The sequence below is a fragment of the Etheostoma spectabile genome, chromosome 9 (genome assembly GCF_008692095.1).
Source record: "Etheostoma spectabile isolate EspeVRDwgs_2016 chromosome 9, UIUC_Espe_1.0, whole genome shotgun sequence".
Taxonomy (NCBI): domain Eukaryota; kingdom Metazoa; phylum Chordata; class Actinopteri; order Perciformes; family Percidae; genus Etheostoma; species Etheostoma spectabile.
In genome coordinates this window covers 33,027,373-33,053,143 of record NC_045741.1, presented here as the reverse complement: position 1 = coordinate 33,053,143, position 25,771 = coordinate 33,027,373, and the positions used below count along the sequence as shown (strand labels likewise).

At 40.4% G+C, this 25,771-nt stretch overlaps 1 protein-coding gene across 1 annotated transcript in view; it reads left to right on the top strand.

Annotated features, from left to right (window-relative positions):
- LOC116695372 (inactive N-acetylated-alpha-linked acidic dipeptidase-like protein 2) overlaps positions 1-25,771 on the top strand; it is a 483,781-nt gene that overhangs the window by 125,513 nt on the left and 332,497 nt on the right. Inside the window, exon 4 of the mRNA XM_032525593.1 lies at positions 1,150-1,417. Coding sequence (XP_032381484.1) covers positions 1,150-1,417 — 268 coding nt within the window. The remainder of the gene's footprint in view (positions 1-1,149; positions 1,418-25,771) is intronic.

The following is a 25,771-nucleotide window of genomic DNA, read 5'->3' as shown; positions in this document are numbered from 1 at the left end:
AAGAGATATCTTGAAACTACTATAAGGATTTGTGTTGATCTGAACTAATTACTTTCAGCAGTGAGTTTGAGAGATTAATTAAATAAACAAATGATTATTTTAAAAAAGTAACTACTAACGTGTAATCCAATACCATTTTTGAGTAACTACCCCACACTGCTCTTGGATGAGACATTATGAGACTGTAGCAACTCCAGACTAAGTGGCATTAATGTGCTTTCGTTTTTGTTTTCCTGTAAAGCACTTATAAATCACTGTGTAAAATGTAAGTGGGCTGCATTTTCATTCCTCTTTTCTAGTCTATTCTACTACTCAAAGCGCTTCAACAGAGTATAGGCACCATTCACCCACGCACATTCTTACACCGTGGCCAAGTATGCCGTACAAGGTTCCACCTGCTCATCAGATGGTGGATCATTCACACTCATTCAATTCAGGTTAAGTGCCCAAGGACACTTCAACAAGGGATCGAACCATCGCCCAGCCCATTGGTAGACGACTGCCCTACCAACTGAGCCACAGCCACCCTTGATGTGTGTAAAGTGCCATATAAATAAAATTGATTTGATTTGATAAACACATAGACATTCTAGTAAACAAACACAAGGCGTTCCCCCTCCCACCGCTACTGAAATACGATTTCCTTCATGGTGCCGCTCAGGACTCAATTGCTTATAGCATGTCAAACACTGGCAGCTGCGTTGGTTAGTTCGTACCATGTGTTAATCACCTTGTCATATTGCTAATTACCAGTGACGGGCTCCTTGGAAACTGTTGTGAGCAAAGCTACAAGCTTCTCAACATTAAATGAAGCTTCACCACACTGAAGCTAAATGGTATAAATGTAGCAAGATACAGTAACATGGCTAAAAGCTACATGGTATTTTTTTTTATACATTCATGTACATGACATACATGTATGCCGGTGGTTTCACTGATCCTCAGCAGATTAATTTCAGACCGCAGCGAAAAGCTCCACTGTGCTTGAGCTTAAGTGTGTGTGTGTGTGTGTGATCTGTAAAAGAGCTAAGCTACTGAATCCCAGGATCTCAGTTCCTTGTATTCAACACCACTAACAAGTTAATACATATCGGTTATTAATTTTTTTTATTGCATAATATAATGAGCACTTCTCTTTGTCTGCTACAGGTCTTTCTCAAGCCTATCAGATGACAGCGAAGAGGCCAGAGCCAGGTACCTCTACAGGCAGTGGGTGGGACTTGGTTTGACTGATGTTCATCTCACCAATCACACAGTTCTGCTCAGCCTGCCTGGTTCCACACCCAACACCATCACGGACAGGTCTAGTCACCAGTGTTTCCTGCCAAACGGGATCCCCTGTGACCAGCGTGGACCAAATGACCTGCCGAAGCACCAGTTCCCCTATGCAGCCTACTCCGCCGTTGGAAGTTTGCAGGTAATGCACCATCACCCTGTATTGACATTTCCCAAACCAAAGGTTGCTTCCACCTCTTGGCTGCTTCACACTTCTCATGCTCTCCCTCCCCCTCATTACCTTCATATTGTCACAGTATCTAACTCTCCATCCCCCGGCCACCAAAGGGTCATCAGTAAAAGTCATAGCAGTATTTCTGTCTTCAAATGGTACAGCTTGGCCAACCACATTTCAGGTTTCAGACGTGTCTCAGTGCTTTTATTTTTTAGCAACTACACTTTTCTGTTAGATTTCTGGCATAATGAATAAAGTCCCTACAAGTCTTATTTGTTTATTATTATTAACTATTTCTACACAAATTAGTGTGTGTGCTAAAGAGCGGGTGCTTAAAGTGGCTAATGTAAATTGCAATTTAAGACATTATTCAAAGCATATGTGAACACACAACACATTTACATGAGCAGGTGTTTAATACTGAATGATTATTTAGGCACACCAATACGTATGATATCTTACAAAAAGATGAATGAATGGTGGCTACAGAGCCCTGTGAGATGGCGCTGTATCAGGGGCAGTTGCTAATTGAAACAAAAACAACAAAAACAGCGAGCATCATGCGGCAACTATAGCTAAGTTTAGGCACCAAAACAACTACTTAAGTTTAGGAAAAAGATAGGAATTTGGATTAGAACACCCCCAAGAAGAATTTCTTGTTTGTGTGTGTGTGGGGGGAGTGTGTGGTAGAGCAAGTGAGAGAGTCACGGCAAATAGCTTTGGAGCGAGTACCAATTCTAGAGTCATAACGAGAGAAACAAAGTGTCTCCCGTGTTTTCTGACCGAGGTGGGAAATCTAAAGCAGTTAAAGTTAACCCTCTTCTTGATGTCATGTGGTTTATGGAGAAGAAGAACCAGGAAATGAGTCGGTGGAAATGCTACGAAGCAAAAGCCGAGCGACGTGCATTGCCGCGGAGTGGATGTATATTTTTCAAGAGGTGCATGTCAGGCTATGGCGTAGGGTCCGCGCTTCCACATCCCTATTGTACGTATGTAGCCACAGCGTAGATTTAACCCTCAGGAACCGAGAGAATCGTATCCAAGCAAAAACTGCACCTCTGATTCATAACTATTATAACTATTAACTATAACTATTTAATATAAATAAAACACAGAAACTTACCATTTGCAGCTAAAAGCTAATGAGCTAGCCGTCATTGAAGTCTCTTTAGGGTCTTTCTAGCCTCTACAGGTGATTTTCTATCCAGCCTGAAACGTGTGCCTTGTTCGGGGTCGTTGAGCATCAAATCCAAACTGTTACCTCCAAGATTTATCCACTTGATGGCCAGAAATTATCAGGTTTTTGCTCATTTCTTTCGCTAGCTCCGTGCTCCAGTGTATTCTATAGCACTCCCATGAATCACTGCAAGTTTATTTACTGAAATAAAGGCACACATTATTCCTTATATGGGCTACAGCGAGAGCAAAGAGTATAGAGTGGGAAAAGATAGCATTCCTCCAGTCAAACTAATCTGTGATCAAAGATAGTATATAGTGGACAAGATAGATAACTACCATTTTACCGAGGAGACTGGCATAACTCTTTTGAGATTCAGCATTTATTTGGGCCTTTTTTTAAATAAATGTAAATAGTTTGTGCTTTATATGAGTTTATTATGTTTATTTTTTGCATAAAAGAGAACTGTTTTAGACAACACAAATGCTTGTGTTGCATTGCTGTGGGTGTAATATCAATACATATTACATTATTATGTTGAGACGAGATTGGGTTAGCTTGTACTGTTCTGTGTGTGATATATTGATATCTGTAATATACATATCTGTAAGATTCATGTTCTGTTTTGTTTATTTATTTGTCTTTACGGTCATACAACCATTTTTAACATTCAAGTGACCTCACTGAAGCACAAATATTCCAATAACCCAGTTTGTCCTGAAAAAAAAATATTTTCATATCTTGACTGTAGACAACAGGTCAGTTGATGTTTTACAAGCTTTTTTTGAGAATAAAACCAGATGGACAATGAACTGTAAAAATGACCTTAGGTCTCAGAGGGTTAAAGCAGAAGCATAAATCATGCTTTACAAGCCAGGAAAACAAAAGCCGTATATCGATAAGCTCTTTTCATACTTTATCTGATTCACAGAAATCTGCTTCAAACCATGTGCTCCTGCACTCCCCTGCATTTCACCTATAGTTGGATCAGTGTTGCCAACTCTTTACCAATTAAGTAGCTAGCACTAGCTCCAAAAGTTGCTAAAGGTTGCTAGATAACACCATGCACTCATCTGCATATTGGTGACGTAATTTGCATAAAGCCTAGTGGTTGTGTCAGCGGACTGCCTGATGCAAGAGGAGAGGGAGAAAGACCCTATGCTGTTGGCAGTAAAGATGTGGACTGTGATTACTCTGAGTAGCATGCCTGGAAATAAATTAAAATATATCTCTTCCTTTCCCCCTGATGGTTTGGTCGCTAAATTTGTTGTTAGTCACTTTTTAGGAGTAAAATCGTTGAATGGGTCTGAAAAGTCGCTAAATCTGACGAGAAAGTTGCCAAGTGGGCAACACTGAATCATTACTTAAGTGTTATCTAAACTGATTATTAATGTGTTATTTCTCAGTTAACAGCAAGCTTTTTAAGCTAACCAGTCACAATCAGGTGGGAAAGTGTGGGCAAAAACTCACCGCACAAGCAGAAAAGCACAGACGGCACTGCAGGTGCAGGTACTGAAGTTTGATAATCACACGCTGGGCCTATTTTACCCAACAGATTCTGCATCGAGCCTTACATTTTCATTTGTCATTTTTGTACTTGTGGTATTTGGAGTTCCTTGGGGTTTTCGTACAGTCCTTTCAAACTCCTTCATGATTTCCTGTTATACCAAAACATTCAACCAAACCAACACCGCACTCCCACTTTTGTAACTCCAAACCCATTTTAGAGGGCGAGCCCCCCAGTTTGGGATCTACTGTTTCGTACCATTTTTCCAACTCAGTAATTACTGTAGTGAGTGCAATGTAATAATAACCAACAGAACTGTTAAACTACAAAATAAAACTGTAGTTTGCCTTTAATGTCAGAATTAGAACTTCAACACACTGTATTTTGTTTCATCTGTATCTGCACCAACTGACCCATCTGAAAAAGACTTAATCCAACTTAATACAGTCATTCGTGATGCCCAAATCAGAACTGTAAATCAGTCAATAGAAACTTAAATCTTACACATGTACACATTGTAAACAAACATCTTTGGAAGAAAGGGGAGATGGAGTGTTTGAATGCAGCATTTCATACAGCACAGTTGCATTTTGAAATGAAACTATATTCTCTAGATTTAAATGGGTCATACTCATGAGGATCTTTTTTTATAAATGGAGCAGAAGGACTTTTTCTTGGTAGTGTGCCTTAGGCCATCTCTTGCAGACAACAGGGAGTTCACACACATTATACATTACACTTACACAGAATAGAATCTGTGATTAGAACAACACCAGCAAACTCAATGTAGAAACGGTAAAATTATTTAAGGAGGTGTCAGATGCATCGTTGATCTTTTCTGCCATCCTTCAGGAGTGTGAAGGTTAATGGAAGTCATTATGCATGTAGTACGCTCACGCTAGCCAAATGACACACACGCACAAAGAAATACAGTCCCACTATTTATAGAGGGTTGTACTTCTCTGTATCCTGGGAACAGAGAAAGGGGTTGAAGGAGACACTTGTTATTCCCTTGAGCCCCTGCCGGCCTGAGGGCAGATGAAAAGTTGGAGTGATTCTCTGAATACCAAGTTTTTCTTCACTTTTTTCATCCTCCCTCTCTCCTCGTTCTCCTTTCTCCGCTCTGCTCGATCCATCCAGCTGTCCACTTGTCGGAGTCTACCCAAAGGAGGGTCACAGTCATCCATCACCAGATTATTTCCTAGCTCCGTTCCTGCACGCTGCCTTGAATTAAGCGTCAGTTTTCGGAATCTAAACATGGCTTTCAGACAATTAAATGTGGCGTTTGTGATGGATGGATGGCGGTCTAGAGCAAGTATACCGGACTAATAAGTCCTGCTGTTGGTGGCACTGTTTAGCTGCTGCTGTGGAAGCTAGGGTCTGACAGACACACACGCACACACACACACACACACATCTTTGTGTATGTAATATGGCAATCTGCACGTTCTGAATTGAGAATATAGTTATAGGGGCTACTTACATTTCTGTCTTCAATTTTATGAAACAAAACCCATCCAGAGCAATGATGATGATATGTGGCATGATGTGTTAGAATAGGGAATGGGGCTCGAATGTTTGGGCACCCCATGTAAAGATTTGTATTAATGTGCATAAAGAAACCAAGAAAAGATGGAAAAAATTCCAAAAGGCTTTAAATGACAGATTCGACATTTGTATAATATGTCACAGAAAGTTTGATTTTATTTCCATCATTTACACTTTTAAAATAACAGAAAACAAAAAAAATGGCATCTGCAAAAGTTTGGGGCACCCTGCAGAGTTTCTAGCATGCACCGCCCCCCTTTGGAAAGCTGAGACCTGACAATGTCATGGATTGTTCTCAATCATCGTCTGGAAAGACCAGGTGATATCAATCTTCAGGTTTTAATTGTGGACCCAAGAGGCTCGTCCATGAGCAAAAACAGCAACTCTGATTCATAGCTTAATCATGTAATAACCATGAAAGATAGAAACTTACCAATTGTTGCGGCTAAAAGCTAACAAGTTAGCAGTTACGAAGGTCTCTTCCAAGTCTTTCTAGCCTCTACAGGTGATTTTCCATCCAGTCTGGAACTTGTGCCCTTTTTCAGGGTCGTTGAGAATTAAATCCATACTGTTACACCCAAGATTTATCCACTGGATGTCCATAGTTCATCACGTTTTTGCTCATTTCTGCCGCTAGCTCCCTGCTCCGTGTCTCCTCTCTGTGTGTCGGAAGTGAAAGCAAGCAGCATGCCCATATATGGGAGACAACGTGACCAAAGACTTCAGTGGGAAAATCGTTATCCGGGATTCCCCCCAGTAAAACTAGTCTAGTATGTGATCAAAGATACATAGCGGACAAGATGGATTTCTACCATTTTACAGAGGAGAATGGCATCACTGGTTTGAGATATGGCATATATTTGGGCCTTTTATTTTTTTAAGAAATGTAAATAGTATGTGCTTTATGAGTTACAATGTTTATTATGTTTATTTTTTGCATATAGGATGAATGTTTTAGACACACAAATGCTTGTGTAGCATTACTGTCTGTGTAATATCAATAAATATGACATTATTATGTTGATTATTGGCATAAGTAAATGTCAGAAGGGCAAAAGCGTCTGGACTTTCTTTGTAAAAAATGTATGTATTTTGTCAACTAGTTATGTTTATTTCTTCACAGTGTGACTCCCAAGACATATGAAAAGTGTTTTAGAGAGGAGATTGGCTAAGGTTTTACTGCTCTGTCTGTGATATCAATACATATCTGTGAGATTCATGTTCCGTTTTATTTATTTATTTGTCTTTAAGGTCCTACCACCATTTTTAACATTCAAGTGACCTCACTGCAGCCCAAATATTCTAATAACCCAGTTTGTCATGAAAAAAATGTTGTTAATATCTTGACTGTAGACCACTGGGTTGATGTTTTACAAGCTTTTTTATAAAATAAATCCAGACGGACAATGAACTGGGTTCATGACCTTAGGGTTCAGGGGGTTAAATGCCCAGACTCATCTGACCTTGCCCCAACAATCACCACCATGGGTTTCTTCTAAGCAGTTGTCTAGAAAAAGGAAACTGAAAGTAGTTGATGCTCACAAAGCAGGTGAAGGCTATAAGAAGATAGCAAAGCGTTTTCAGATACCAATATCCTCTGTCCAGAATGTATTTAAGAAAAGGCAGTCATCAGGAACAGTGGAAGTTAAAGCAAGATCTGGTGGACCAAGAAAAATATCAGACAGAACTGCTTGCAGAATTGTGAGAAAAGCAAGTCAAAACTCACACCATTCCACTATACAGAGATACTTGTCTTGGTCTTCATGGAAGAGTCATGGAAGAGTCATCATGGAAGAGTCATCAGAAGAAAACCTCTTCTACGTCCTCACCACAAAAATCAGCATTTGAAGTTTGCAAATTAACATATAGATAAGCCTGATGCATTGTAGAAACAAGTCCTGTGGGCCGATGAGATTAAAATAGATCTTTTTGGTCGGAATGTTTGGAGAAGAAAGGGTACAGAATTTAATGAAAAACACCTTTGTCTAACTGTTGAGCATGGGGTGGATCAATCATGCTTTGGGGTTGTTTTGCAACCAGAGGCACAGAAGGAAAAATAGAAGGAAAAATGGATTCAATAAAATTTCAACAAATTGTGGACGCTAACTTGATTTCATCTGTGAAAAAGCTAAGTTAAAGAGAGGATGGCTTCTACAAATGGATAATGATCCTAAACACACCTCAAAATCCACGGTGGATTGCATCAAGAGGCATAAACTGAAGGTTTTGTCATGGCCTTCACAATCTCCTGACCTCAACATAATTGAAAATCTATGGATAGACCTTAAAAGGGCAGTGCGTGACAGACAGAAATCTCAAACAACAAGAAGACTTCTGGAAGGAAGAATGGGTGAAGATACCTCAAACAAGAATTGAAAGACTCTTGGCTGGCTACAAGAAGCGTTTCCAAGCTGTGATACTTGCCAAACTCTGCAGGGTGCCCAAACTTTTGCAGAAGCAATTTTTTTGTTTTCTGTTATTTTGAAAGCATAAATGATGGAAATAAAATCTAAATCTTTGTGAAATATTATACGAATGTCTAATCTTTCATTTGATGCCGTTTGTCTTCTTTTTGCACATTAATAACATTTTTTTACTGGGGTGCCCAAACTTTCGAGCCCCACTGTAAGTCAAATTTCACTGGAAATGTTTGGATCAACTGTGCTTGTGACTATGTTAAAAATAGCTGCTACATATGAATTTTGTGGACGTGGTGAGGAAATAAATCCGTCAATGGAAAAAAAATATAATTTTTCAGGAGATATCTTAGTTACAACAAGATTGAGCTAGCAAAGCAGTTTTGTGTTTATATGTGTGGAAGTTATTCAGTTAAGGATATCTCATGACTCTACAAAGCTAGCGTTAGCTTACGTTAGCTGCAGACTCACGTTAAACGGGAACAGGAAATCGTTTGATTATAATCTTTATTTTGTTGAAAAAACGTTCTTATATAATCGCAATATTACACTTGAAGGTTTGATTAATTGTCGTATGATTGGCACTTCAGTGATGCTTACGGACTAGTTGGAATAATGTAACATACTGATTATTTAATTTAACAGATTGTCAAAGATAAAACCGAGAATTGTGAGGCAGTAATTGAAATGACAAGACCTGTTTCCAGAGGAATTTCGTTCTAAAACAATCCAAATGAATATGTATTTGTTCATTTAATAATGGAAATGTTTCTTTATATATGTTGAATTGTAATTTACAGTTATACATGTTATACAGTAATTCATTTCTAGGAAATTGCTGGAAATATGAATGAATGAATATTAAATAAAATTTTAAAGGCCCGAACTGTATACAAGAGAGATGCATCAGTATAAACACAAAAATGATTTTGTGCTGGTGAATGTAAAACATTAAATTGGCTCAGAATAAAAAGATAGTTATTGACAAACTTAAACACTAATTCTACATTTATTTCATCCTGATAGCCAACAGCAACTTACAGTGAGAAGTATTAAATGAGCAGAAGGAAGGGTAATTAGAATATTTTCTTAACTTGCTTATTCATGGTTACACATCAGCTCAGTCACGGTGAATCAAAGGTTGATGTACACCGCTTAAAAGTATATTCTTGCTTAGATGTGCTACTCCAAATAAGAAACCGTCAATAGTATCACTGAGCAACACCTCTATCAGACTCATGGCTGTTGGACAGAGTGGATTTGGTTGGGTTTTAGCCTGTGAACTTCTTTTCTGGGCCAGTTGTTTTTTTAACCCCTCACACAAATTGCCACTTTCCTAAAAGACCAGCCACCTGCCTACATGAATTGCTCATGCTCATTCTATCTCAGCAGACTGTAATGTATCTTCTGAACATATTGTTTGCTATGCATGTTCTAGTTTTGCAGTGGGAAAGAACATTCTGCAGTCTAAATCAGGCCATTTAATTTTATTTGCTTTTAAAGTTCAGTTTGAGAGATAGAAAGCCTTTATCTAAGTACAATGGAATTTGGAAAGCTCTTCAGACATCACATACACTTAGGGCATACCATTTTAATAAATAAGTAAATTAAAGATTTCATATTTGAAAGACTGTGTAAGTTATGGTTGTTTGTAGGAATTAAAAATTCTGATAGCCCAAGGGAAATTGAAACAAACTGCTTTTCAGGCTTTTTATGCACCCAAACTGCCTGCCAGAGGGCGGGAGGTTGAACATGCGCTGACTGCGTTGGGAAGGCGCTTTACTGATTTGCCTTTTTCATGCTGAGACACCGTGGAGATGTCACATTGAAATTTTTTTCTCTACAAAGAACACAGGAATAAGGACACATGGTTATTTAATGATACAGGAAAGTAAAAAAAGTAAAAAGTGACACCAGAGACGGACCCGGTGGTTGTCATAGGAGCTGCAGGACTAACACACTGACAGAATACACAAGCGGCATCCCATCAACATCTATGAAGTACAAGAAATCCTACTGGCACCGCACACATTTACCAGAGGTTCTTCTCCATCATGAAGTGAGAAACCAGCTTCCCTGTAGAGTCCCAGGAACATTTGGTCACAGCTGTAAGGACTAGAGGTGGAGATCATAAATTCACTTTAAAGATTGGTTGTCAGTGAATGTCCTAAGCTAAATAGTTGCAACAGCATTTTCATTAGAGATGGAGACTCAAGTTTGAGACTCGGACTCAAGTCACACTTAAAGGGTAACCAACGTTTTTATAGTGTGTGTGTGTGTGTATGTGTCTAACAACAATCTAACAACAATCTTTGATATTGGTCCAGTATTACGCGAGATAGCTTGGCAGCAGTGAAACAAGCTACAATGTAAGCTAATAGGGCATTTGACCAGCTTGTGTTTACATTCAAAAAAGTGCTCATTTGCTGTTGACCGGTTCAGATTAATATTCTAAATTTTCTGACACTGGTCCTCTGCTGCAACTCGGGCTACCTCATGCTGTTGCCTTGTTGTTGTTGTTTGTTTTGTGTGATTCTATGTGGCGTCTTACGAGCTTTTGGTGTTTTTTATCCCAACATGGTGCTCAAGTGCAACACAAATCTGTTTTTACTGCTTTTAATGAAAGGACTGCTTTTGATCCCAATTGTTTGGCTTGGATGCCACTCCACGCCAGCGGTACGGGGCACGGTGCCAACCACGCTTCTGAGCTACAACCGAGATCCTGCTTCTGCGACCCAGTCACATGCCTGCCCCTCAGCTACAGAGGGAGCTGCTTGCCCTATATCCGGTTCCAGTGGACAAACACGGAAGAGGGGGAAACGTTGCCGTACATGCTCCGCTGCAACGTCTGCTCGCTGAAAAGCAAAGTTGTGTAGCTCAAAGTCCCACTAGATTTCTACACGAGTACCGTAAGTCATGCCTGTTTGTCTCCACTGAGACGTGGCTGCAGGGGGACATGCTTGACTCGCTCGTCTCTCTGTATGGCTTTTTCCTGGGGCGTTCTGACAGGACCAATGACTCTGGCAAGAGTAAAGGTGGCGGTACCTGTGTTTACAGTTTTTTTTTTACAATTGCTATGACAATTATTTCAATACTTTATACTCAAACAACTCTCCTAAATTCTTAACACACACATAATTGACAAAACAGTTAATTCGATGCTCAAAATCACACATTGTAAACTAAACTCCAGCGCAAATTTTCAAAATAAAAAAATACACTAACACAATACACTAATTCTATAAAAACAATGCAAACAGGTCCCAAAATCCCCAAATTTCTTCCAAAACACTAACACATGTTTTTTGCCAACAGGAACCTTTAGTCAGTCATTGCCCAATGTCATAAAAACACTTATATCAGGTGGAAATACAGAAACTGCATTATCTGAGATGTGTCAGGTTGGCTCCTTATACAATAGACACCATATTGTATTGATCATAGATTATGCTTTGCACTGCAGTTTCTCTTGAAGCTTCTCTACATTTTGGTTTTGGTGGGTTTAGAAAATGCTTCATTTTGTTTCCTTTGCAGCAGAAATTCAATACAAAATACGAATGACCCATCTCAGAGTAGCTTTATAGAATGTATAGTTTATAAAAAAGAGAAGACAGAGACAGAATTGTTGCAGTAAAGGCTCTATTTGTAACAGGATAAAAAATATTATATCATGAGACAATACAACACAATTCAAACAGAATATGCCACAGAAAAAAAAAAAAAAACCTCTAATCTGCCCGGTCTTCTGCAATTGGCTACATATTCTCATCTCACACCTGATATCTTCTCTGGCAAAGCATCTTGGGAAGTATCTTTTGGCATGCCTTATGCACTACTGGCACTGTTCAGCTGTGATGTCTTGGCATGCAGCATCCATTGTACCCAGGATAAAACAGGATAAAGCGGTCTGTGTCGTAGTCTCACATTTATACATGAGCGGACTGTTGAAGTCAGCCTCGTCAACGTAGATCATTTCATGTGGGACTTGATTGGTCTCCAACACCATGACTCTCTGAACGTAATCAGACATGGTGTGTGTAAATGCTTTGCTGTATACCTTCTTTATGTCTTACTGTACTTCAGTTTTATAGAGTAGTTTATTGTAAAACACACTATGTATAGTACAGTAATGACTGTATAGCATAAACTTACCCTGATGTATTGGCGATGGAGTTCTTTGATGCGCTCACCATTCCTTTGAAAAGGAACTTTGTAAAGTTGTTTCATTCTGACTCTGTGTTTAGCCAGAGTTCAAGAAATTGATGTTAATTTGATTGCTGCAATTTTCCCAAAGACAAGGTTGTCCTCTATAACTCTGGACTGAATGTCTTTTAGTTTTATTTCATTGTCAGCAATCACCATGTTGAAAAAAGCAAATTCCTGTTCTTCATTTAGGAGCTTTCTTCTGCCCCCTGAGGTATGTAGATGTTGAATCTTTAGAGAGACAAAATACAGTTACATGTTAGGACCAGAAGCATACTGTCACTGTAATACATGGTAAAATTATGTAAGGTTTGCAGTAGGTTGGTTTCTCGAAAAGACCGTACAATGGCTGCCACTGTGTCCCGCTGGAGATTTGGCTCCTTTGCCACACAAGATCAGTCAAAATAGGTCATCTTTTATTTGCTACCATATTGTCAAGTGATTGAAAGAACCTCAACACCTGAGTGTGTTTTTTCCCTAGATGGGAATCAGCTGTGATTGATCTATTTGCATAACTTCAATCAGCTGTTTCTCTCATTTAACAATGGAATATAATGAAGGGGATATAGTTGTGTTTCAATTTACAATATGAACAGCTGTTCACTTTGACTTTAGCCTATAAGTTAGGTTTAGAACACAATGTTATCTGTTCTGACATACAGTGTGAAAGCAATTGCAAATTTGTCAGTAAAAATCAATTGTTTTGGTCTTGGTTGAGCTTGTGTGTAAAAGAAGGTCAAGCATTTTAAATTAGTAAATATATAAACTAAATGCATTTGTGTCCAAGCAACAGGAAATGTGTTAAGAGTTTATACAAGTTGTATAAAAATTGTCGTAGCAATCGTAAAAAAAAAAACTGAATGTCAACAACAAGTGGTGTTCGCAGTTCACAACGAAAGAGTCGTTCTGATACTCCAACATTAAGCTGACGTGTTTAAAGATCCCATGGCAGGAAAATGCCCCCCCTCTCTCCTCCTAAAAAGCTACAGACTCAGAAATGGCACATCCTAAGGAAAGCTCAATGTGGGACTGGCTCTAGTGGCTGTAATTCAGCACCAAGGCTGAATTTTGGGAAAGAGACTTCCGGTACAGTATTAGGGGACCACTAAGGTCTATATAAAAGAGACGTCAGACATAGTATTAGGGGACCACTAAGGTCTATATAAAAGAGACGTCAGACATAGTATTAGGGGACCACTAAGGTCTATATAAAAGAGACGTCAGATATAGTATTAGGGGACCACTAAGGTCTATATAAAAGCATGCAAAGGACACCAGGTCATTGGACCTTTACGCCTAAGACCCTTATTTCTCCCACACAAATTCGGCAACATCATATTATGCACTGTTTACATCCCGCCCAGTGGAAATGCTGCAAATGCAGCTACTGGCATAGCAGACTGTGTTCACGGGCAACTAAAACACACTCCTGAAGCCCCCTGTTTTATTTTAGATAATTTACATTTTTGTAAACTTGAGCATGGTTTACCAGGGTTTAATCATGTGGATTGAAATACCAGAGGCAAACATATTCTTGACAACTGCTATGGTAACATTAAGAATGGTACACCGCTAAGGTTAAACCCCCTGTAGGATGTTCTGATCACCCTATCTCTAACGGAGACGCCAGCCACCCTCCTGAGGAAACCCATTTTGGCCGCTTGTACCCTGGATCTCGTTCTTTTGGACATGGCCCAGCCTTTATGACCATAGATGAGGGTAGGAACGAACACTGACTGGTAGATCGAGAGCTATGCCTTTCGGCTCCACTCCCTTTTTGTCACAACGGTGCGATAAATGGAATGTAATAGCGCACCCGCTGCTCCGATTCTTCAACCAATCTCACGCTCCATGGTCCCCTCACTCGCGAACAAGACCACAAGGTATTTAAACTCCTTTAATTTGGGTAAGGAATCACTCCCTACCAGAAGAAGGCACTCCATCGCTTCACACTTGGTGAAGGTCACAGGCCGATGGTGCCATCAGGACCACATCATCTGCAAAAAGCAGCGATGAGATCCTGAGCCCACCAAACTGCATCCCCTACCCACCCCGGCTACGCCTCGATATCCTGTCCATAAATATTACAAACAGGATTGGTGACACAGAGCAGCCCTGGCGGAGGCTAACCCTCACCTGGAATGAGTCCAACTTACTGCCGAGAACCCGTACACAGCTCTCGCTTTAGTCATACAGAGATTGGATGGCCCTGAGAAGGGACCCCTCACCCCATATTCCCGCAGCACCGCCCACAGTGTCTCTTGGGGGACCCGGTCTAACGCCTTCTCCAGATCCACAAAACACATGTAGACTGCTTGGGCATACTCCCAGGCTCCCTCCAGGATCCCTGCGAGAGTAAGAATCTCATCCGTTGTTCCACGACCAGGACAGAACTGCATTGTTCCTCTTCAATCCAAGGTTCAACTATCGGCTGAACCCTTCTTTCCAGGACCTTGGAGTAGACTTTACCTGGGGGGCTTAGAAGTGTGATACCCCTGTAATTGGCACACGCCCTCTGGTCCCCCTTTTTGAAGAGGGGAACCACCACCCCGGTCTGCCACTCCTTAGGCACTGTCCCAGACTTCCACGCAATGTTAAAGAGGCGTGTCAGCCACGACAGCGCCTCCACACCCACTCTGGTTTTGATCAGGGAGGCCGTTCTTCCCAATCACACCTCTCCAAGTATCTCCATCATTGCCCACGTGTGCGTTGAAGTCCCCCAGGAGAACTATGGACTCCCCTACTGGAGGCCCATACAAGACTCCATTCAAGGTCTCCAAAAAAGCAAAATCTACCGAACTCTTGTTTGGTGTATATGCACAAACAACAGTCAGTGTTTTCCCCCCCATCACCTGCAGGCTTAGGGAGGCAACCCCCTCATCCACCGGGGTAAACTCCAATGCTGCTGCCCCCGTTGGAGTTAACCCCCGTTGTAGTTGAACCGGTTTACCCCCGGGCTTGTGAGTATCCCCGCACCCGCCCGGCACCTCACACCCAGGGCAACTCCGGAGTCCTACCCCTATCCAGAAGTATGGTTCCAGAACCGAGGCTGTGCGTAAAGGTAAGCCCTACCAGATCTAACTGGTAGCGCTCCACCTCCGGCACAAGTTCTGGCTCCTTCCCCCATAGAGAGGTGACATTCCACGTCCCCAGAGCCAGCCTCTGCCACCCAGGTCTGGTCTGTCGAAGCCCCTCACCTTCCCAACCCCATTGGTTCCTCCCACAGGTGGTGGGCTCAAGGGCTGGTGAAAGAGGAGCCATATAGCTTTTTCGGGCTGTGCTCGGCCGGGCTTCGTGGCAAACCCGGCCACCAGGCGCTCCCTGACAAGCCCAACTTCTGATCATTGCAATATATGTCCCTTATAAAGGCAGTAGCCTATGAGTTCTTGGATATTTTGCCTGACAAAATATTAATAATAATACTTCAAGTCAATTAGCCTGGTACTGTATGTGCTCTCATTCATCAAAAAATAAATTTGAAATCAGTTGTGCTGCTCAAATATAAAGTAAATTCATACAGTATGTCCATTCTGGTTACATTAAAATGGATGTAGCTGACTTGTCAACTAAACATGATTGTGCGTCTGCTTGACTTACCACGTTTTGTTTAAAATACCATACATAATTCTCATCAGAGTCAATCTACTGCCTCAGTTTAAAAGCTATGGTGTGAAACTTAAGTAGATTTATAATGGCCCCTTCAATAGCCCCATTAATCTCATTTTACTGTAAATGTAATAAATGATCTAGCAGAGAAAGAATTCCTTTATGGGCTCTTTCATTTCCTAATAATTTACCATGGAATTTATTCATAATTCCTTAGAAAGATTTCTCTAAAGGGTACATGTGATGTACTTATTTGTGAAGAAAAAGTCATGAAATCATGTAGTACTGTGCATGCAGTGATGCATAAAAATACGAACTTTGTGAATAATTTAATAATTCTATCTTCGTGTGAACTCTAACAAGCTGACGTCTTCAGTTCTCTTTTCAGATAATACATGGCTATACTATCTAAATATCCGTTTCTTTATTTCCACTGCAGCTAGTACACAACATGATTTTTTAAGGAAAATTGTGATATTACTATTATAATTACTATTTTGCAATCTGTTCTTTAGTTTTCATGGAATACAATGGACTTGGCTGTCTTGTAAGTCATACTCTCCACTTGCTACACCAGATATTTGGTTGTTCTTTTCTTTCTTTTTTCTTGTCACAAATTATTAATGCCAAAGAACAAATTAAATTTGCTTTAAGTCCAGCTGGGTCCAAATGACAAAGTTGAATGTAAGCTGGGTCTAAGACACAGGCTTCATTAAGTGACTCAACATCACTACATCAAAAAGCTCACTGATGCTTTATAAATGTTCTCTTTTAAGCGTTCCAAGGATGGGCTGTGGGGAAAGCTTCTGACTTATTCAACACAGCTACCGTAAAGTACTTGTCCTCACTCCCTCCCCCTGTCGTCTTCCCTGTCTTCTTCTCTTTTTCACCTTTTTATCTCTTCACTTCTTCTGTCTTTTGGAGACATTCCCATCTTCATCCAGTGCAGTTGTGAAGAACTCTTTTTGAATTTTTAATACTGGATACATATATAGTGTCTCAGAGTAACTGAAGACCAATAAATACATGCACCCCTGATGGGTTATCCCTGTTAAGGTTCGTCATCAGATTAGTGAACTCTCTGGAAGAGACACTGCCCCCTGAACTCTGAACAACGGGCCGGCTGAGCATGCAGTTAGAAGGCTACCCACATCCTGCTGTTACTGCAGTTCTGTGAGAAATACAAACTCTTTCTAGATTGAAGGTGCTCTGTTCCATAACAAGCTTCACAACTGGTAAAAGGGGTGAAAGGCTGTAAGAAACACAATTTACTCCCAGCTGAGCATCATCCACCAGCCTTCGGGAGCAAGAGAAAAAGGTGGTGCAGTATATTTCTATTGCAAGCCTGCAGATTTTAGAAATGCATCTTATTAAAATGGTGTACTTTTAATTTCCCAGATTCTAAAAGTATCCCATCACCACCTTTTTTATCCAATGGAATCTCACACTTTTTGTTCAGATTCTATTCAGCACGGTTGAAGAAGAAGGTTGAACCAAGTTGCTGGAATCCCAACAGTGCCAGAAAGAAGCAGGTGTTGGTCTCCAGGTGGGACATTCAAAGAATGGTATGAAACAAGGAAACCCCTAATAACTTTACAATAGTAGAATTAGAAGAAGCCTTCAGGATGCATCAAGTGATAAGTGGCTCAAAACCCGCTTTCTGGGAAAGAAGAGTGGGCTGCTGCCGGAGAAGAAGCAGGGCAGCCTGACATTAGATGTGGCTAGTTCCTCATTCACCTTATCCAAGGTGGGAGAGTTATGCACGACACCCCAGATGTGGTGCCTCCAGGCAATAGCTGAGACAGCCTTAGATTTAGAGAGTACTTGAGAGGTTAGGAGCTATACTCTTTGAGGGAAGATGTAATGTATAAAGTGTTGCCCTTTATTAAGAAACTACTTTTGGCATTCTGCTGTCAGAGGCAGAAGGACAAATGGGGTCATCCACTATGCTACTATCAGAATTGTGACCAACGACAGGAAGAGGGGAAGAATGAAGATCAGTTTCTTGATAGACTGGAATCTACTGCTGTTGAAGCAAGATGGCCGGTCATGAGTTCGTCACCATTTTCTCTTCTGGAGAATGCAGGTGGGAGTCCAGTTTCTTTGAAGCCTTCTTTTACAGCACTGAGTTGGTCCTTGGGTGCTGAATGGCTGGGCCAAAGAAGAGGAGAAAAGAGGACTCTCTGCAGAGCAGCAGAAATTATTCTTTACCTGTCAACATTGGAGGCTTGCTGATCTCATGGACTAGTATGTTAGAATTTTATTGGAAGACAACTCAAGAAGGTGGATGCAAAAGATCACTTTTAGACAGCGTTTGAATGCTTCCTTTGGTAGGCAAGAACAATCGAGAAAGACCAGGAGGCAAACGATGACTATAATCTCCTTGGTAGATTCTTCCCTGTCCCTTAGCTGCCTCTAGAGTAAGGCTGTCAAAATTGGCCATAAATGTTTGAATATTCATTCTAAAAAAACCACAGAGGTTTGAATATACAAATTTATATTTTGCGCATTACGTCCATGAGACAACCAATGCAATGGGAGACATAAAAACTTGTGTAACGTTGGCCTTCTCTCCCTGTCTCTCACTGGAGACAGGACATGCCGTTGCAGAGCCGTTCATAATTTGGTCATAAACAACCGAGTCTCTTGCCGCTCCATGAACGTGTCCGACGATCTTGGCGTCGGCTCTTAGCTAAAGAAGTTTCTCATTGTCTCTGCAGTTAAAGATGTGTGTTAGCGTCTTTGTGCTGTCTTGCTGTCGTTTTTGTTTGATTACTCCCTGTAACGGCAGCCACATGAAAAGATGTCATCAACGTGCCTCTAGCCACCCCCCAGTAAGAGCGTGAACCCCATGTTGGCTGAGTCCTGCAGCAGGCCCGGGGTTCGAATCCAACCAGCGGCCCTTTGCTGCGTGTCATCCCCGTCTCTCTCCCCCTTTCATGTCTATCCACCGTCAATAAAGGGAAAAGCCCACTTGTTAACTGTGAATTCTCTTAACGACCGGCTCAATCAGACCGGAAACTGAAGGTTGAGGAAGTGGCGGTTTACGAACTATTGCACAAGGCAAATAGCTGCGGCAGTGCTGTCATTTTCTCCCTCTTATAAATGTAAATGTAAATGTGCTGTATTTATATAGCGCTTTTCTAGTCTTAACGACTACTCAAAGCGCTTTTACATCATACAGTAACCATTCACCATTCCCACACATTCATACACTGTGGCCGGGGCTGCCGTACAAGGTGCCACCTGCTCATCAGATAAACACTCACACACATTCACACTCCGATGCGCAGCACCGGGGGCAACTCGGGGTTCAGTGTCTTGCCCAAGGACACTTTGACAGGGGACTGCAGGGACAGGGATTGAACCTCCAATTCCAATTGGCAGGCAACCGCTCTACCACTGAGCCACAGCCGCCCGTATTTTATAGTATTTTAAGATACATTTTCATATTTGAATGTCAATTTTAGAATATTCCTTGACAGCGGTACTCTACAGTATGTGCAAAGACAACAGCTGGACGCTTGGTGCTCTGCAAAGATACCAACTTTATATGACGTAATAGATTATGGGTTTGCAGGAGCCATGCACTTTGCTGTGGCTGGGGAGATTATCAAGTTGGGTAGCAGCGATTAGAGGGATAGTCACCCTTGCACATCTGGTGTTGTCTTTTTTTGTATTTATGCCATCATACTAGGATTTAGCAAGAATATGGTCATACAAGAAAAGGTTGCTATGGCTTGGCTCTGTTCCAACTTCATCTCTGGTACTGTATCCAATGTACAGGACAAAAACCATCCTTATTGTATTCCATCACCCCTAGTGCCCCTGCATTCTCCCCCTCCAGATTAATCGTATGTGTACAAAATATGCATATACAGTAGACACGTGTCCATTCATAATCACAAAGTAAATATTTGCAGGATTTGCCTCCTCTGTGTAAACTTTAACGGCCTTGTTGGAACAATCAAAAATTATATGTTAATGAATGATTAATTACATCCCAACAGAATAAACTATATAATAACCCAATTAAGATGGAAGCCCTGTTATGTATTTTTTGGCTTTTTGTCAAGGAATTTCACTTACTTATCTTTCAATCGTAAATGATAAAATGCAGAAATGCATATTCTCGTTGAGGATTACACGTTTAAAATTAATAAAACACTTAAGCTGCCTAATCCCTCATCAACTGAAATCATATAACATAACAAGCTAACTAATACGATCTGTAATTAAGGTAATTAGCGTTATTTGAAAACTAGTAATATGGCATCATACTTATCTTCACATAAATCATTGCTGCTTGACATGAACTATGCCTCTTAGAGCATAATGGAGTTCTTGCAGTTTCAAGAAAAAAAACAGTTTCCTCATTAATATGCAAATGAGAGCACGTGCTCAAGAATCTAATAAAATCAACCTCTCCATAGGGCCAGCCAGCAGTGTGTGATTATGAATATTTTGCAGTTTCTGCCTGCACAGGAATTAATTCACAGGCTACTACATACGGCAAAAACAGACACATCCTGATAGCATAATGATCTTTTTTTATTATTTAAAGTTGTGGAGGTCATTTTTTGTTGCATTAAATATATGAATATGAACCCATAAGTGTAGTTTAAACATGTAGCTGAGCCATATTATAGAGAAGCTTAGTGGTACTTCTGTTTCATTAAAGATTGTTAGTCCTGTGTGTAATTTATAGTATTACTTGTAATTACATTTTAAAGGGCAACACAGTATTGCATGTTTCACTATACTGCAAAACCACATATTACAAATGTATGAGGACACACTTGCTTATAAAAGATAAATCAACTAAATTTAATGTACTGTATATGCAATGTAAATTTAACAATGGCTTCTTTTGATTTTAATTGTTTTAGAAGTTCCAAGCAGGGGTGTCGGACAGGGTAGAAAGGGGTCTGAGGCTAAATTTACATTGCTAGGTTTTGGTTTAAAGGTCCCATGACATGGTGCTCTTTGGATGCTTTTATATAGACCTTAGTGGTCCCCTAATACTGTATCTGAAGTCTCTTTTACATAGACCTCAGTGGTCCTATAATACTGTATCTGAAGTCTCTTTTATATAGACCTTAGTGGTCCCCTAATACTGTATCTGAAGTCTCTTTTATATAGACCTTAGTGGTCCCCTAACACTGTATCTGAAGTCTCTTTTATATAGACCTTAGTGGTCCTATAATACTGTATCTGAAGTCTCTTTTATATAGACCTTAGTGGTCCCCTAATATTGTATCTGAAGTCTCTTTTATATAGACCTCATTGGTCCCCTAATACTGTATCTGAAGTCTCTTTTATATAGACCTCATTGGTCCCCTAATACTGTATCTGAAGTCTCTTTTATATAGACCTTAGTCGTCCCCTAATACCATATCTGAAGTCACTTTTATATAGACCTTTATGGTCCCCTAATACTGTATCTGATGTCTCTTTTATATAGACCTTAGTGGTCCCCTAATACTGTATCTGAAGTCTCTTTTATATAGACCTCATTGGTCCCCTAATACCGTATCTGAAGTCTCTTTTATATAGATCTTTGTGGTCTCCTAATACTGTATCTGAAGTCTCTTTCCCAGAATTCAGCCTTGGTGCAGAATTACAGCCACTAAGAGCTTTCCTTTTAATGTGCCATTTCTGAGTTTTTGTAGCTTTTGAGCAGTAGAAGCGGGGGGGGGGGGGGGTTGGGCACTAATGTGGAGGCTGGGGGTTTGGCCCTGACCAACTGCCACTTTGCTTGTTTGAAAGCCATGATGTCTCGCTCTCTCAGGGGTGGGCCAAATTCTCTGGGCGGGCAAAGCAGGGAAAGGGGAGGTAACCTTGTCCCTCATTTATGACCTCATAAGAGTCAAGATTCCAGATTGACCCATCTGAGCTTTCGTTTCTTAAAGGCACAGCAGGATACACAGGGCTCGGTTTACACCTATCACCATTTCTAGCCACTAGGGGACCATAGGAAGGCTGGGGGAACTCATATTAATGTTAAAAAACCTCATAAAGTGACATGTCCGTGCCATGGGACCTTTAAAAAAACATTATACTGGAGACATTCTGAAAACACTTCTGACCCATTTTGGGTTGACATTTGTGGGTCCAATGTTTTGCTGTCTTATTGCGTCATGACGTCTCATTCTCTGAGACTAAGCTACTACTACCAGCCTCGGTCGGCGTATACATGCCACCTCCAGTTTACCCTGGCACGCCGATGCCCAGTATACAATAATGTTGATGAGATATGCTGTTTTGGCATGTTAGTTTTGACAGAGATTAGTTCTTCTCCTGGAGCTAAAAGCACTTGTGTGCACAGAGTTCACTTTTGGATCAAAACTCTGCTTGAAAAACAAAACGTAGCAATGTTAATGTAGCCTGAATACCCAGGGCCCTAACAGATGCTAGAATAAATACCTGTGCATGTGGGGAGGGGCCCATAGAGAATGCCATTCTACAGGGCCCAGAATTTTGTGCTTCTCCCCTGGTTCCAAGGTTGTGGTACAAACTCTGTAGTGATAACACTTTTGCAGTTGCAGCCCCGAGACTTTGTAACAAGTTACCCCCTTAACATGTGCACAATAACAGACTTAGCTTGTTTTAAATCTAATCTCAAAACGTATTTATTTAGTAGTGTTGTAACATTTTCGTCTCTTCCTGATGTTAGGAATTATTTTTCTGATTTGACTGTATGTTTTATTTATTTCTGATTTTGACTGTATGTTATGTTTTATTGTTGTTACTTTTATTGTTGTAAACCACTTTGGATACTTACTAGTTTCTGTAAAGTGCTATATAAATGAACATTGATTGATTGAATGTATTAGTATATGCCTTTATGCCACATATAAAATTACAGTTTATTTACCCATGCTACATACAATACAATCCACATCTGTCATTCTATGCATACAACCCTGAGACCAAGAGAGAAAACTTTGAAAATCAGCCTGCCTCTCCTTGTTGTCTGACATAATGACAGTGTGATACTAAAGGCGCTTCATTTACTTTATGTGATAAGAGTTAATTACAGGGTGGATTTGAGCAGCCTTCAATCAGTAGACTGTAGAAACAATCCAACAACCTCCTCTGTCTCCTCCTTGCATGGCTGCTTTTCCTTTCTTTGCCATTTTCCCCTCCCTTTACATACTCTGTATTTAGAAAGAGAGACAGGGGAAGGGACGATTAGTCACAGTTTACCTGTGACTAAAAAGACCCCTACCGCAGTGGAAGACTCGAGAGATATTTGTAAAGCTCCCTCAAAGAGAGGCACTTTTCTTTGGCGAGCATGTGACATCCCTCGTAGTAGCAGTAGTAGTAGTTTTCCTGATAGTTTGGAGTATTTGACTGTAAAAATGAAACTAGTAACGTTTGGATGTGTAGGTTTTATGTGCATAGGCAAAGAACTTACGAGATAGAAAATATGATGCCAAATATGATGATATGAAGAACATATGATGCCAAACTTTATAAGTAGTTCAATCTAATAATTATTTGGCACATGTCATCATGTGTATTGCAGACTGTTTACCAAGACCCTATTAACAAAGTAGACCATAGGCAGAGTTGGGGAGTACCTAGATACATGTAACAGTGTTATGAATTTAATTACAAAATAAAGGCAACTGGAACTGGGAGAAATGTGTAATTAAATTGGGGGTTTCATCTGAATATTTTTGGTAAAAAGCTAGGCTATATGTTGAATGATATACATTTTACATGTTTGTCACGTGTCTTCTTTTGCCATTTCAAGCCACATCCTTTCAGTGAAGTTTGCTGCTATTCTGATACTTTCGATTGGTTCTTCTGTTAGCATCCGCAGAGCCCCCAGTCTGACAGATAAATCGCCTCTCAACACGTCTGAGAGTTGCTGCCATGGATTAAAAAAAAAGTTCCAGATTACACGGATTACAGTTATCTTAATTTTGTATGAAGTTGTAAGTAAGTTGAGACATCCTTCATGAGAACTAAGCAGGTGACATTCACCCAAGTGATTGTATTCCAAAAATTCTTTTTTAAATGTTCTCTCACTGAGGACCTTTTGAGCGAACATTATCTGCCGTTGCTGTGAAAGCAATTCAAGTTTGATTAACTGATGATGAAATGTAGCTCTGACAGAATATTGCAAAGGTAACAATAAAGTGTAAGGCAGGGTAGGATATTGGTTTCTTTAGAGATATCATGAGTTTTCCTCTGCAGCCGCACCAAATCAGTCAAACATTATTACATTTCCCTTCAAAACCGTATCGAGATCATTGTCATCAAGCAGTCCAAAAATATTTTTTCTCTCATGGATTGTCTCTGCCCGAAAAACTATCTCCTGGCAACTCCTGACAGGTTAGGTCAGTTAAGTATTGCCCAGGATAGGAGTCATTTCCTCCCTTAAGGAAATTGATCAAATGCTTTCACTTTTTCCTAAAAGTAGGACAAAAAAATATGTCACTCTTTTGTGACCAATTGCCTTCTTTGAGACAGTTGATCAATCCAGGCCCTGGTCAATTTGGTGTTTTTCTGTTGGAATCAGGGTGTGGATGTAACTTTATTCATCAGCATCAAGAGTGTCATTCTGTTAAGCCTTTAAGGAAACTTCCCTCCCTTTATAAGGATGCTAATTTACATTAAAGCATTTCCTCAGCATGCCTTTTAATGGAGAGTTTTAATCCCCCATAATGCCATTATGCACCAGAATACAATTGTGGAAGATACATTTCATATTCATAATTTTATACTGTACATTTTTAGAGATATTGGACACTGACAAGAGTCCAAGATGTATTTCTCCCCTTATCATCCTTCAAAAAGTCAACCAAACTCTGCCTGGCTGGGTTGAGGGGAATTATTCATCATCTCAACAGGAGAATGATGTTCACAGCTTCAGCCAGACAGAGGCCACTTACACTGTTAATTTCATTACCTCGTCCGGATAAAACGAAAGGAGAAAAACGGGGGAGATGAAAGAGAGATAGATCTAGTTGAAGCAGCACCATCTAAGTGCGCATAGAGATTCTCCTATATTTCAATTTGTTGCGTCTTGGTCTGCGGTTTAAATGGAGGATTTTTATGATGCAAATGCAGGCAGGAGTGATAAATCTTTCGTGCCCTCCTCTCCTGGGCTCCTCTGATGCAAACTCTCTCTACACACACACACACACATACACACACACATTCAGGCACTATCTTGTACTCTCCCTCGCTTTCTCTCCACTGCAGCATTGTGTTACTCTCGCCCCCTGGCCACATGAAAAATGAATCAGGTCCAGGTGATGCAGTGAGGAGGGGAAGAAAGAGAGTGAGAGAGGGTTGAGAGAGAGATAAACAGAGAGAGAGATACTAAAAAGTAAAGCTTTGACTTTTGTAAACAACTTTTAGGTCACTTTAATTTGGAAGATTAACTCAATCAGTTGCTCAGTCACACATGCGCACACACACACACCGAAATGTAAACACACACGATTCTACAATGCTATCAATTACAATTGCTACATTAGGAACTAGAAGAAGACTTGGAGAGTACAGACCTCTGGCAAGGCCATGTCCTACTGCCCTACAGCCCCTCCCGCACCTGCATAAAACATGATCTTTATATATATTATATATTTGTGGTTTGGTACAATAGCTCCCCCAGTGGTGCATCAGTAATAATTTAGGAAGAAGATAGTCTATATTGACAATGTAGCGACACCACGGCTCAATTTTGTGCTAAGCTTTTCAAATAAAAAATGTATTTGAATTGATCATTATTTAATATTAAATACGGCACTTAAAGGTATCTGTGGATGGCTACCTTGACATCATCAATGTTGTACACAAAAATATCTTTACTAATAATGCGTTGGATTCATGGTAATGGGTAT